Source organism: Galeopterus variegatus, unplaced genomic scaffold, assembly GCF_000696425.1.
Source record: "Galeopterus variegatus unplaced genomic scaffold, G_variegatus-3.0.2 Scaffold1312, whole genome shotgun sequence".
Taxonomy (NCBI): domain Eukaryota; kingdom Metazoa; phylum Chordata; class Mammalia; order Dermoptera; family Cynocephalidae; genus Galeopterus; species Galeopterus variegatus.
Genome location: NW_007727423.1, coordinates 7,547 through 21,341, shown reverse-complemented (window position 1 = coordinate 21,341; position 13,795 = coordinate 7,547). Strand labels below are relative to the sequence as shown.

General features: G+C 38.9%; 1 protein-coding gene across 2 annotated transcripts in view; it reads right to left on the bottom strand.

Annotated features, from left to right (window-relative positions):
- FMNL2 (formin-like 2) overlaps positions 1–13,436 on the bottom strand; it is a 134,785-nt gene extending 121,349 nt beyond the window's left edge. For both annotated transcript variants that reach the window (XM_008576210.1, XM_008576211.1), the window contains exon 1: positions 13,359–13,436. In XM_008576210.1, the coding sequence (XP_008574432.1) occupies positions 13,359–13,436 (78 nt within the window). The remainder of the gene's footprint in view (positions 1–13,358) is intronic.
- Positions 13,437–13,795: the final 359 nt, after the last annotated feature.

Sequence of the window (13,795 nt, the reverse complement as noted above, 5' to 3'; positions counted from 1 at the left end):
GTCCCCGGTACGGGCACAACACCGAGGGTTGGGATCCCGTTACCAGTCAGTAAAAAAGACAAAAAGGAAATCCACCAGAGAAAAGCCAACTACTTAACTTTGTCAGTAAGTACTTTTGCAAGAAATAAAGCACTCCAAGGGATCCTGCAAACCTCTTAGTTTTACTGTTCCCAAAACATTAACATATCATTCATAACTCTATTTAAAGAATGAAAAATTACGGTAATTGTGTCATAGTTTTCCATCAGTCTCTAAATGTACCTCCATACCCCCAACCATTACCATCTTCATTGTCATTTCATAATGTCTGCTTAATCTGCCATCTTGATCCAATCTTCTCTACCTCACCCCACCCCTAACACACATCCCATTCTCCTAAATAAATATTCACCTTCTAAAACATAAAAACAAAAGTGAGGTGTACTAACAACCTGAAGACCTAAATCTTAAACCCAAGCTCCAGTGGAATACTGTATACCTTCCCCTCAGATCTTCCACCTTAATTTCACATTTAACATAATAAACAAATACATCAGCCTCACATCTTTCTTTCCATCTTCACATCACAAGATTAAGCCAACTATCTGTGACCCACATGGTGAAACTTAGTCATTAAGCCAAGCTCTCAGAGGATACCTGAGGACGACAGGCAGAGAAGGGAGGCAGAAGTCGGTCCTTCTAAATGGGTCATTGCTGAGGACATTTGCTGGGAGATATATAAGCACATACCCATCCTATGAGGAGTGTAAAGAGTTTTAGATGAACCTGGGAAGTTATATTCTGTCTGAAAATGTCAGTACATATATCAACAGCTGAGTAGTTGTGTCAGTGACTGTACAGAGAACTAGCAGTGGCCTTAAGGGTAAGAAACATCTGCCTAATGATGGTATTTCTAGTACCTGAAGATGCTGCTGCAAGCCATGGTCTCATGCAAAGCAAGTATCTACCATGTTGATGTAGAATATACACAGCCTCTGTCCCTACATATAGCTGTCCGTTTCTTACAAAACCCAATCCATGTTTCTAATTCCTTTTCTTCCTGTCTCCCTGCACCCCTAGTATCTTTAGTACCATTAGAAATCAGAACCAATTTACTACTGCAGCAGGAATAAAGACCACAGACACCTTAATTTCCTCAATGACCTTAGAAAATGACTTGTTTTTGTTTAGTTTTGTTTTGTTTTTTCCCTTTTTTTGTCTTTTTTACTGACCTGTAACGGGATCGCAACCCTTGGTGTCGCGCCCGCACCGCGCTCAGCCAGTGAGCGGGAACCAGTCTCCACATGGGATCCGAACCCTCGGCGGGAGCGCCGCCACGCTCCCAAACGGTGCACTCTCCAGTGCACCACCGGGCCAGCCCGAAAATGACTTGTTTTTAAAACTCTCTTTCCTTGAAAGTTCACTGAAAATGCTACAAGACGGTGCACTCTCCAGTGCACCACCAGGCCAGCCCGAAAATGACTTGTTTTTAAAACTCTCTTTCCTTGAAAGTTCACTGAAAATGCTACAAGCAGCTAGGAGAGAGTACGTACGTGGGCTTAGAGCTCTCCATTATATATTTAGTCTTTCTGGAGTTGACTTTTAAGAGTACGTCTTTTTCTTTTTCATTCTCTCATTGCGCAAGATTCAATATAATAGTTTCTGAAGCACGATGGTCATAGCATCTACCACATCATTCTCCACACTGTGAGCTCAATAAATCATTTAACTGATTGATAGTAAAGCTGTAATCTCATGCTGATCTGCATCAACTGGCAATTTTTTCAAAAAATTGTTTCCAGGGGGCCGGCCCGGTGGCGCACTGGATAGTGCGTTAAGCCTAAGATCATTTCTGTACCATAAAACAAGCTAAGGATTAATGGGGTCCTGTCAAAAGAACACAGGCGCCAACTTAAAAGGGTTCCCATAGGTCAAAGAAATGATAACATGAGCCTCAAAAATAAAGTCATATTGACTGACAATGACTTTACAAAAATGCACAAATTCACAATGATACTCAAAAAAGGAAGCCACAGAAAAACTACTGGTTAACTTTTGAGGAATCTATTAAACCAAATCCTTACTTTGAAAAATGGCAATTGAGGGAAAGAATTCCAGGAGTAATTATATTCCAGGGTAAACCAAGACCCAGTTGAAAGCTTGCATTGCTAGCTCAATCTAGAAGAAGGGAAAGGAAATTAGAAAATCATCTTTTTGCAACTCCTAATGAAACTGATTTAGGAAAAGATTATCAATTGGTTTTAATAACCCATCAGGTACAAGGTTGATAGGTGACTGAACATATGTATGATGCCAAAGTAACACCAAAGAGATTCCTTTCCGACACAAGGGGAAAAACACAACTGTACAATGCAGGGATCGGGTTGTCACCTCATCTACTAGCCCATCTTACCTAATGATGGGGTAACAGACATTATGTGTCTCCTACAATATTCTTGACAAAGATGTTTAACATCAATCTATTGTGCCCTTATATATAACTTCTAGTTATCGGGAAATTCAGGAGCTAAGACTGCACTAGGAAACAAGTAAATGCAGAAAGCAAAACTTTCTGTGAGAGGGTTTGCCTGGCACCTTGACTATATGACCATCATGAACAAAAGTCTGTTCTAGATTAAAAGAGACTTAAGGAGCATAAGAGCCAGATCCACTGTGTGACAGATCCTGCACTAGATTCTCACTTGAATAAACCAGGTGGAAAGAATAGCATAAGCAAAATTGGGAAATATGAACTGGGCAATAGAAGAGATTAAGGAATTATTATTCATTTTAATTGTGATGAACTTATTTGGATAAAAGAGAAAATTCTTATTTTTATAAGGTGCATACTGAATTTTTTTTTTTAAGGATAAACTAGAAAACAAAATACCAAACAAAAAAAATCTGACTAATGCACGAATAAACCAGGTGGAAAGAATAGCATAAGCAAAATTGGGAAATATGAACTGGGCAATAGAAGATATTAAGGAATTATTATTCATTTTAATTGTGATGAACTTATTTGGATAAAAGAGAAAATTCTTATTTTTATAAGGTGCATACTGAATTTTTTTTTTTTAAGGATAAACTAGAAAACAAAATACCAAACAAAAAAAATCTGACTAATGCACGTTTAGCTGGTCTACATTTCTCATCCTCCTTTGCAGGCCTAGTCAATAGAACAAGAGTGCAGGGGAATGTGTGCCACTTCCAGACCTGGCCCAGAAGACTTCCCAGGTGTGCCCCTGCATGCTCTTCCTCTTTTTGACTGGAAAGACACAACCCCCAAGTGAAGCTGAAGCTTTATGTTTAAAACAGCCTCACCTGAGCCCTGGATTGTGCAAAATTTACCCCTTGATGACCAACAATATCTAACTTGGATTCTTAGATGAATGAAAACCTTATTATATGAATCATTATACATCTTGGTGTCTGCAGTGGACTGAACAGTGATCCCAAAAAGATATGTCCATGTCCTAACCCCCGAACCAGAGAATATGACCGTATTTGAAAAAAGGGTCTTTACAGGTGTAATGAGTTGAGGATCTCGAGATGAGATCATCCTGGATTATCCAAGTGGGCCCTAAATCCAATAAATGTCTTTATAAAAGACAAAAGATGAGAAGACACAGACCAAGGGAAGAAGAGAAGGCAGCCGTCTTTGCAGGAGTTCACCACCACATGACCAGCCCTACAAGAAATCCTCTAGGGAGTCCTGCATCTGGAATCTGAACATTGATAATTTCTACCACAAATACACAAGAAAGAACAAAACACACTGGTAGAACAAAAATACAAATGAGCAAGAGAAAAAAACTAAATCTTACCACCATGCAAAGCCGTAATGACAATGAAACAAAAGCCAACAAACTTTTAATCTCTTTGGAAGATGATAGGGAAACAATTCATTTTTCTAAAACTAGTAAGTAAAAGGGAAGAGTCAGGCATTTATCCTGTCTTCCCTATATAAACCGTTCTTTGGGGTAAACATAAATAGCTGAGGAGGGAACATTTTTGTCTATTGAAGCATCCCAGCTGGTAAATAAAGAAGGAATAAAATAATTAGGATGTGGAATTTTGCAAAACCCTATTGAAATAATAGATCTAGCAAATGATTGTCAATGACTGCTAACGTTACTGGGAGGCAATCAGACAGAATGGGCCTCCCACAGTAAGAACAAACGCCTCTGAAGCCAAATCTAATCTGAATGAGAGCAAGCCTCAAGATCCAGCAACTACTCATCAGGAAAGGCAGGAGACAGAAGAACATGTTAAATGACACTACTTAGATGGAACCAGCAAATCCAGACCTTGGGAAACTTTATGGGATAAAAGGGAAAAAATTAGATGAAGAGGGAAACTATAGATTAAAAAAACACTTAAGAGACAGCTGACGTAGTAACCAATGCAACAACAGAACTTGTTTGGATCTTGATGTAAACAAACCAATTGTAAAAAAGAAAGAGAGAGGGGGAAAGAATTGGAGAAATTTGAACATGTTTAATGTTTGATTATATTAAGGAATTATTATTCATTTTAATTGTGATGAACTTATTTGGATAAAAGAGAAAATTCTTATTTTTATAAGGTGCATACTGAATTTTTTTTTTTAAGGATAAACTAGAAAACAAAATACCAAACAAAAAAAATCTGACTAATGCATAGCCAAAAGAAGGATTACATGGAGGGGAAAGACCAGACATCAACATAAGAGAAAAACACTAAGGGTCAAAAGATAAACTTTGAAAAGAATTAAACAGATCACAAAAACCTAGTAATGATTTATAAATAAAAAATATTTCAACATGTCAAAATTATGGAAACCTAGTAAAAATGTAAACAATTTAACATCAAACAACATTAAATATAACAAAAATGCCAGTTAGCCAGAGGATAGAAGGAGGGGTTAGGGAGGGGGAGATGGCTGTCTGCTACCCCAGCAGCTGGGAGTGAGAAGCCAGAATGAGGTATGTGTGGCTAAATGTAGAATCAAAGCCTGGAACTTGGGGATAGGGGCTAAAGACAGATTAAGTCTGGAGACTGGGAGCAAGGAGAAGGCCAAGGCTATTGCTGGTGTCACTGTCTTTTCCTTCGACTCCTTGCCCACTATCTGTGCTCTCCAAACGCCTGCTCAAATGACCCTAACACAGTAGCCATAAAAACCCCACCACTGTTGCTACTCATTTATTACCCCTGGTATTTCAAGGACAAGCCCTTATTACCTAGCATCTGACAGTCCACAGGAAATAATTTATCAGTATCCAGTAATATATGCTTAATTAGCAGAAAAGACCTTTAATTGGCTCACAAAAACATGAACATTAAAGCAAAATCAAAGAGATACGTTTGCTCTTTAATTTTTTAGGAAATTTGATTTCAGTAGCAAATTGGCTTAACTACTGATGCATGTTATCCAATAACTTGCTTTTTTCTTAAAGAAATAGTAAAAGGAAACAACTGAAGGATTTAAAAAATAATTATATTCTTAATGATGAAATACATTCAAATGGTATGGGTCAGCTGTGTTGAAAAAGACAAGAGAGCAACTATCACTGTAATGGAGTAATGGAGTATCCTGGTGCCACTGGCCTGACTCAGTTCTGGCTGAGCGGCAGCAGGGGCCTCCCCCTTCCCTGGATCAGGAGTGTGCCAAGCCTTGAGGGCTGCAATCTGACCTCCCTGAAGTACTTACCACAGGAAGCTGAGTCTAAGTGAGTACAATTTCCTGTCACCTCTTCACTCTCGTCTTCGTTTTTTTTAAATCTCCTTCTCCCTTATTATTCCATACAAGTGAAAAAGGAGAATCTCATTTCTCACCTGCCCCCTAGTCTCTTCTCAAGGCTACAATGCAAAGCAGCAGCCAGCCATTAGGAAGCACGGTTGAGCCATGCCAAATCACCCCAGAAGATAATAAATCGCACCATCGGCACAGGCAAACCCAGAGGGAAGCTTTCTAACCCAGCTTAGGTGTGGCACCTCTAAAGGTTTCTGGACTAGATTATACATTCATGGAAATCTACACCCACCAGCATTAGTCACCTCGAATGTCTTGAATTCTTTGACTAACCACATCCACTTGGTCATCCAGCAGAGGCACAGTTATGAACCAAGCTACCCAACACCCATCAGTTCTATAAGCCCCCCAAATCACCTGAGAAGCCACAGCACGAATTACCTACAATTTTTGCCTCAGTGGATTGTTTCCAAGTCCCTGGTGTAACAGGGAACATGTGAAAGGCTGTGACTGAAGTTTGGAAATTGGTGGTTTCATCTCACTATCTGGGTGACACTGGCATTAGTCTAGTCATTTATGCTCTGTGAACCTGAGTTTCATCATCTGTAAAATAAGGGGGTTGGTGAACAGGTAGGAAAGGCAGAAGGACTCTCACTTTACCTCATATGTTCCAATTCAGTTCATCTTCTGGGTTTTTTGTTTGTTTGATACACATGTGTTAACTTTTCTAATAGAAAAAACAAAGAGTGGCTTGGAGTACATGGTCTCCAACTACCCTTCCAGGTATAGATCTGAAAGTCTAAGTTCATCCAGGATCTCTAAAGCTCCCTAAAAACAGCATTTGCCCATAGTACACACTGTGCTGGGAGCTCTAAACTTGAAAGAAATAGCCAAGGCCCCAAAGCCGTAGCACAGGGTCTGCAGCAAAAACGGAGGCACAAGTGAGAACAAGGACTTCCTCTCTTTCCATAGGTATAAACACCTCCCAAAGAGCCCTCCGGTTGCTAGGCAGCTTGTGGGGGTTTTGTGTGCAGTTATCAAAGGAGCTTAACATTTCCAGCTTTCTACTCACAATGACATCTCAGGCTACTGTAAAATTTACCTCAGGGTCCCCACAGAGTACTTGAATTGATGTCCTCATAGGAACTCTGCCCACTTCCTAGAGCAAAGAAATAGGTACTCTGAATGCACCTCACACCACCCAAAAGCCAACAGAGAAGTCCCTCTTCTGTAGTGTCTATGGCCACATTCCCACCAGAGTTAGATAGTTCTCCTATGTTACTTTAACATTTGAGACCCTCTAGAAGCTCAGGTCATCTTTATATTTATTCAATGATCTAGGAAAGGACTGAGGGGTATTGCTGGAATATTGTTACTATAGAAAGGTATTTAACATTAATTTAATTAAATTTGGGACATAATTTATGAAATCTGTACTCACCAGCATTAGTCGTCTTAAAAACTTTTGTCTTCAATGTGAATGTACTTAATGCCACTGAATTGTACACTTAATGGTTAAGATGATATTATGGATTGAATGTCTCCCCCAAAGCTCACTGAAACATAACCCCCACTATAACAGTGTTAAGAGGGTGGAAAATCCTATTAGGGTAATTGAAAAGTGGGGCCATGAAGAGGTGATTAGACTGGGAGGACTGTGCCCTTTGAATGGACTGATCTATTCATGGAGTCATGGGCACGGTTCTGATGGCTTTAAAAGGAAAGTGAGTGAGCAGGTTACTCTCTTGCTCAAGCCATTCACCATGTGACACCGTGCACTGCTGGATAGTCATCACCATTGAAGAAAGCCCTCACCAGATTTTTCCCTGGACTTTGGGCTTCCCAGCCTCCAAAACTGTGAGAAATAGATTCTATTTCTCTACAAATTAACCAGTTTCCAGTACTCTGTTATAAGCAACAGAAACAGACTATTATAGATGGCAAATTTTATGTTATCTATATTTTACCACAATTCATAAAAAACAAAAAACAACCCTTACACTGCTTCTGGAATTTGTCAAAGAATTGGAGTCCCTGCCACCTAGCCCAGGCAGACATGCTTTTCAGATAGCCATGGCTAGGTAGGACAGAGCTTCTTTGCAGAAATGCCCATATAGACTACTTTGTATCTACATCAGGTACTCTTCTCCCTTTAAAAGAGTTTCCAGAATTGAGGGCCGGCCCGGTGGCGCACTGCTACAGTGTGCCGCTTGGGAGTGTGGTGGCGCTCCCGCCGAGGGTTCGGATCCCACATACTGACCGGCCACTCACTGGCTGAGCGAGGTGCGGGCGCAACACGCAACACCGAGGGTTGCAATCCCGTTGCCGGTCCGGTACGGGTGCAACACTGAGGGTTGCGATCCGTTGCCAGTCACGAAAAAAGACAAAAAGGAAGAAAAAAAAAAGAGTTTCCAGAATTGAGTACTGAAGTTTAGTTTCACTTACCACAAGCCAAGTACACCAGCAGGTAGAGGAAGGTGGGAAGGATAAAGAAAGAGGAAACTTCTGCTTAGTCTCCTAGGCCACCTCCTCCAACTACCTCTTCTCCCTCTGCCTTCTCTGCTGATAATGCTAGCTTCCTTCTCTACTGTCTCCTACACTTATATACCATTTAGCCATGACTTCTTTCATTCAACAGTTTCAACAAGCGCTTATGTTTCAAGCAGTAAGCAAGTTTGGGCGGGAGGGGGGGTGTACACAACAAATGACACATGGCTCACACCCTAAAGGAACTCACTCTTGAGGGAAATATATTTAAATAAATACTTACACAGTGACAGACTAATGCAACCATACAAAAAAGTTGTTCCCCCAAATTAAATGATGAATTGTATTCACCTCGATTGACTCCCCTAAAGTCAAATCATAACAAAGCATTTATTTTGAGACTACATATTCGCTTCATCAGAGAAAAGCCGAGCAGATTCAATGCACCGATTTGCACAGTGCATACAGCATAGAGAAACTTTAAATTTAGTTATTAATGCAAGCACAGGTTGGGTATCTCTGATTGGAAAATCTGAAATGATCCAAAATCCAAAACTTCTTGCGTGCTGGCATGGTGTTCAAAAGAAATGAACACCATGGAACATTCTGGATTGCAGATTTTCAGTTCAGTGATGCTGAACCAGGACATATAATGCAAATATTACAAAATCTGAAAAAAATCCAAAATCTGAAACACTTCTGATCCCAAGCCTTTCAAATAACAGACACTCAACCTGTACAATCTTTGTTCACCAGTAATGCTGACATTCTATATTTATCTTTTTCAAAAGGATAACTTACTAAAGTTTACAACTTGATACAAGATTTTTTTTTCAGTGCAGAAATCAGTGTGGAGGGCAAGTGTGGGCAGGAAAAATTAGATGAAACCATGGATGAGGTTGGTAAACAAAACACGTCATTAAGATACTGTGTAGTTGGTAAGGGTAGGCCATGAATTTGGCTCTGAGCATATAGTAGCAGCAAAGGAAAAAAAGGAGGAACATGACCAGTTCCATGATTCATAGTGTCCATATGACAATTTTTCATGGAACTGAAAGCTGAAATAATTTCTCCATAGGTCCTCCAACACTAGTGTTCACATACTTCCTTTTGAAAATAAATTTCTTTAATGTTACCTATCACTTTGTGCACCTTGCCTATGACATGTACCCTAAACAACAAATAATATATCTGCATTGCTTACTTAAAAAGAAATAAAATTAATATTTGCTTTTGTTATACTCTTTGTGCACAAAGTATCAGGGGTCAGGGGTGTCTTATGTATTACATATCAATGACAACACCCCACCATCACTGTCTAAAGGCTTCACAAATAAGAGATTTGCCTTGATATTTTCTTAGACTGAAGATCTATGGCTGAGACTCTTCCTGACAGAATCATTCAACATGTATTCAAACCATACAGTATGTTTAGTTAACAGATGAGATGATGACAGATTCGATACAATAAATATCCCTGAGTTTTTTCAGGACAAGTTAAAAAATGAAGAATAATGGCAGCAATATTTAATATATAAGCCCATCAACAGCAGAAGAGCCACACAGTTTCTGAAGCACTTTCTATGTGCCGAGTATTATTTAATGTGCCTCACCTACAACTTTACATTTATTGCCGCCAATCCTCAAAATAATTTAAGAATGTTAATATTAACTACATTGTACAGATAAGGGAAGATGAAGATCATTAACCAGCAAATACCTTTATTTTTTAATTTAATATAATGAATTTTCAAACATACATGGGTGGTGAGAATACACTGTAGTAGATCTCAACGTATCTCCAAACCAAGATTTAACAATTATCAAGATTTTTCCAGATTTCCTTCATCTGTCCCTTTTTTATTTCTTTGATAAAATATTTTAAAGCAAACCTCAGTCATATCATTTCACCCCTACAACAGTACCCACTTCTTAAAAAATAAGGGTAGATTCTTATATAATCACAAAGATAAAATCAAATCTCAGTCACTAATCAAAAATCCCCAATTTTCTCAGAAAGTTTTTAGTTTGTTCAAATTAGGATCCAAAGAAGATCCCCACAGACATTTCATTATTTCTCTTAAGTTCCCCTCTCCTCTTTTTTTTTTTTTTTTCCTATCTCTGGATTGTTCCAGAAGTAAATATCTTGTTTTTTAATCAAGATATAATTCACAAAATTCACATGAAACTCACTTTTAAAGAGGATAATTTTAGTATTTCACAAGGCTATGCAACTATCACCACTAGGTAATTCCAGAACATTTTTTATCCCACCAAAAAGAAATCCCTGTACCCATCAGAAGCTTCTCCTCATTCCTCCCCCCACCCCCAGTTCCTTGGAAACTACTAATCTACTTTCTGCCTCTATGGATTTTCATATAAATGGAATCAAAAAAGCAAACATATCTTGAGTGTCCATCACGTTAGATACCACAGAGAGATCTAGGTCAGGTACCAAGGATACATATGACATGGTCCATGTATATAACAGATAAGACAAATGTTCAGTCAATAAACATCAATACATTATAATCTCCATGTGAATGGTACATTATGAATGCTTTCGGTTCATGGTTTTTATCTTTTCCTTCACAAATGTGTATAGGACAAGTAATATTCACATGTTATTCACAAGTATATGGGACACACCCATGGGTTACCCATATATGACAAAAAGTTCAATTTTCTACTGGCCACAGTTTTCACAATGACTAATGGTTAACCAAAAATGGTAGTTCATCATAGTAATGTGGGTAGGTTACACTCAGTGCCTGATCTCTCAGGAAAGCATACCAGAAGGCAGGTCAGAGAAACAGAGATGACCTTTATTTTTTATTTATATTTAGTATGTCATTCACATACGTTGGCACCTGACAAGGAAGGTAGCAGAGAGTTGAGGTTAAGAGTACAGACTGCAGAATCTGCATGTTCTCCAGCATCAGGCCACCTGTGCCACTTACCACTTAATGGCTATGGGACCTTCGGCAAATGATTTAACCTCTAAGTCTCAGTTTTCTCCTTATATCAAATGGGAACACTAACAGGTATGACTGCCTTGAAGTCTACACACAAAGCTCTTGAGATAAACTGCTTACTAAATGCTGGCTACTGGTGATAATAATTATTATTCTTTAACTATTATTAACAAATCATTCACGACACCTCAGAACTGATGGAGCTGCTTCTGTGTGGAGCTTCTAGCATGTGCGAAAGTGACCGCCAGAAAGGAACAGATGAAGCAGCTAAAGCCTCCATGCCTGGGCATACTGACATTTAAAGGCAATAACCACCTGAATTTTGAGAATTTGAAAATCAGATAACTGATTTTCTGCTTCTGTGTGGAGCTTCTAGCATGTGCGAAAGTGACCGCCAGAAAGGAACAGATGAAGCAGCTAAAGCCTCCATGCCTGGGCATATTGACATTTAAAGGCAATAACCACCTGAATTTTGAGAATTTGAAAATCAGATAACTGATTTTCTTCTCTCTCAGCTTCAAAATAGCCTAGACCCCAACACCGACCTTATGAAGTTATGTTTGGTCAGAGAGAAGAATGCAGCTGTTAGAAATCTCCCATCATTAGCAGTGTTCTCTTTCTGGCATATCTGAGATACAAAAATTAATAATACCACAAAGCCACAAAGGGGCAGGGCTGCCAGTGAATCTTACCAGTCCGAGGAGGGAGGGAGGGAGAGAGGGAGGTTTAGCCGGATGGCCACCGGAGGCAGCCCCCATTGGTTATGAGAGCGTACTTGAGAATTCTTCACCTTACACCTCCCTCAGTTGTGTGATTACCTTTCCTTTATATTAATTATCCCTATTATCTTTTTCCACTGTCATTATAAAATCATTTTCCTTGCAATAATAGGTTTAGATAACACTCACTAAAAATTAAGCCTCAAGGAAGGAGATAAGGGTCAGCAAAATTTTTTTCTTTTGCATCACAGTCACAGAAGCAGTAAGCTTCCCTTTCACTTCTATCTGCTCTCAGGGCTCACATACAGCATGAGAAAAGAAGGTGATTTTGCCACCACTCCATTACTGTTTCAGTTTAGGAACTAAGGCAAAACATACAATGAGAGCTTCAAAAGTTTTATGTAAACTGCAGGCATCTATTCCTTAGGGAACATGGACCCTCTACCATGATAGATAGAAAAACTCCTCTGTCCCCACACCAGAGACCCAAGGAAGCTGTTAGAAGGAATTACAACACCCCCTAGAAACTTTCAGATTGGTGGGTGGGAGGTACACAACCACCATGAAGCTCATGGCACAAAATAAAGTTACTACCAATTACAGTGGAATACCACATACCATTTAAAAAAATGGGGTAGAGACATATATACAGCTGACTCTTGAACAACACATTTGAACTGTGCAGGTCCACTTATATGCAGAATTTTTTCAATAAATACCCCAAACTTCAAAGTCTTACCAGTGGAGACCCTCTGGTTCCCTTTCCCCATCAGATCTGAACACTGGTCTTGGTGGTCATGAAAGGAAGAAAAGTAATACTGAAGCTGGACTCACAGTGTTGTAGTCTGGTACATAGCATATAGGCTAGTTTCAAACAGGTTTAAAAAGCACACACACAAAAAGTGGACTGCTAAGGTGTAGATTTGGAGAATAGAATGAAAGGAAATGGAGAATTTCACCTTTTGTTTTATTTCCCTCTGAAGAGTCTGAATTTATTATAATGAATGAGTTAATGATAAGATCAGCTACAGAATTGCCAAAATCTGAAATTATTTTATCAGATTAAACAGTTCTTTATAAACAATTTACCTTCTTGCATGAACATGCATCAATTTTCAAGAATAGGAAAACCAGTTAAATTAGAGGTCCTGCATTATTCAAGCAGCTAAACTGCTATGTAAGGTAAATGGAGAAATAAATCATCTAAATTTGGTTTGCCCTCTTGACCATATTTCCAAGAAAATCTAATAGCAAAATGCTTCAAAATAAAAGAGAATATTTTAGTTAATTGAAGAATAAAAGAAGTCTTTTTCTTTCAGTTTTTTCCTTTGGTGATAAACAGGAAAACAAGGAGTCACAAAATAGAAATCCATGCATCTCCTAGGAAAAGTCCAACATATTTAAGGGAGAAATCTGGTTCTCTCCTTTCATTACATTCTTGATAAAAGCATCACTGTTACTTACCTGATCACAAATCAGTTCCCATTTTTTCTCATTGTCATATTGCCGCAGTAACCTGGCTTTGTCAGGAGGTAGGTTCATAGCATTCTGTGGGGGGAAAAAAAAGAGATCTGTCACATTCCACAACAGGCTGCTAATGGGTAACTCACAGGCAAACCAAAGATAACTACTGTGGTTCTTTTATGACTTCCTTTCAATTCCTAGTATCTGATTAAACCAAAACAATCTGAAGAAGTCATTTAAACATCAAATTGGTTTAATGGGAGGAGGGAAATTCTGAAGTTCTTTGTGGAACATGTGAGGTGGTCTGATTTGAACAATCAAATGTGCATTTCAGCAAAGGTGATGCCCATTTCTTCATTTAACAGCGAGCTCCCTTTCTACTCAACAAAAAGGTCAGAAGTGGTTGTTCAGAACGTATTATCCCAATTTCTTTTTAA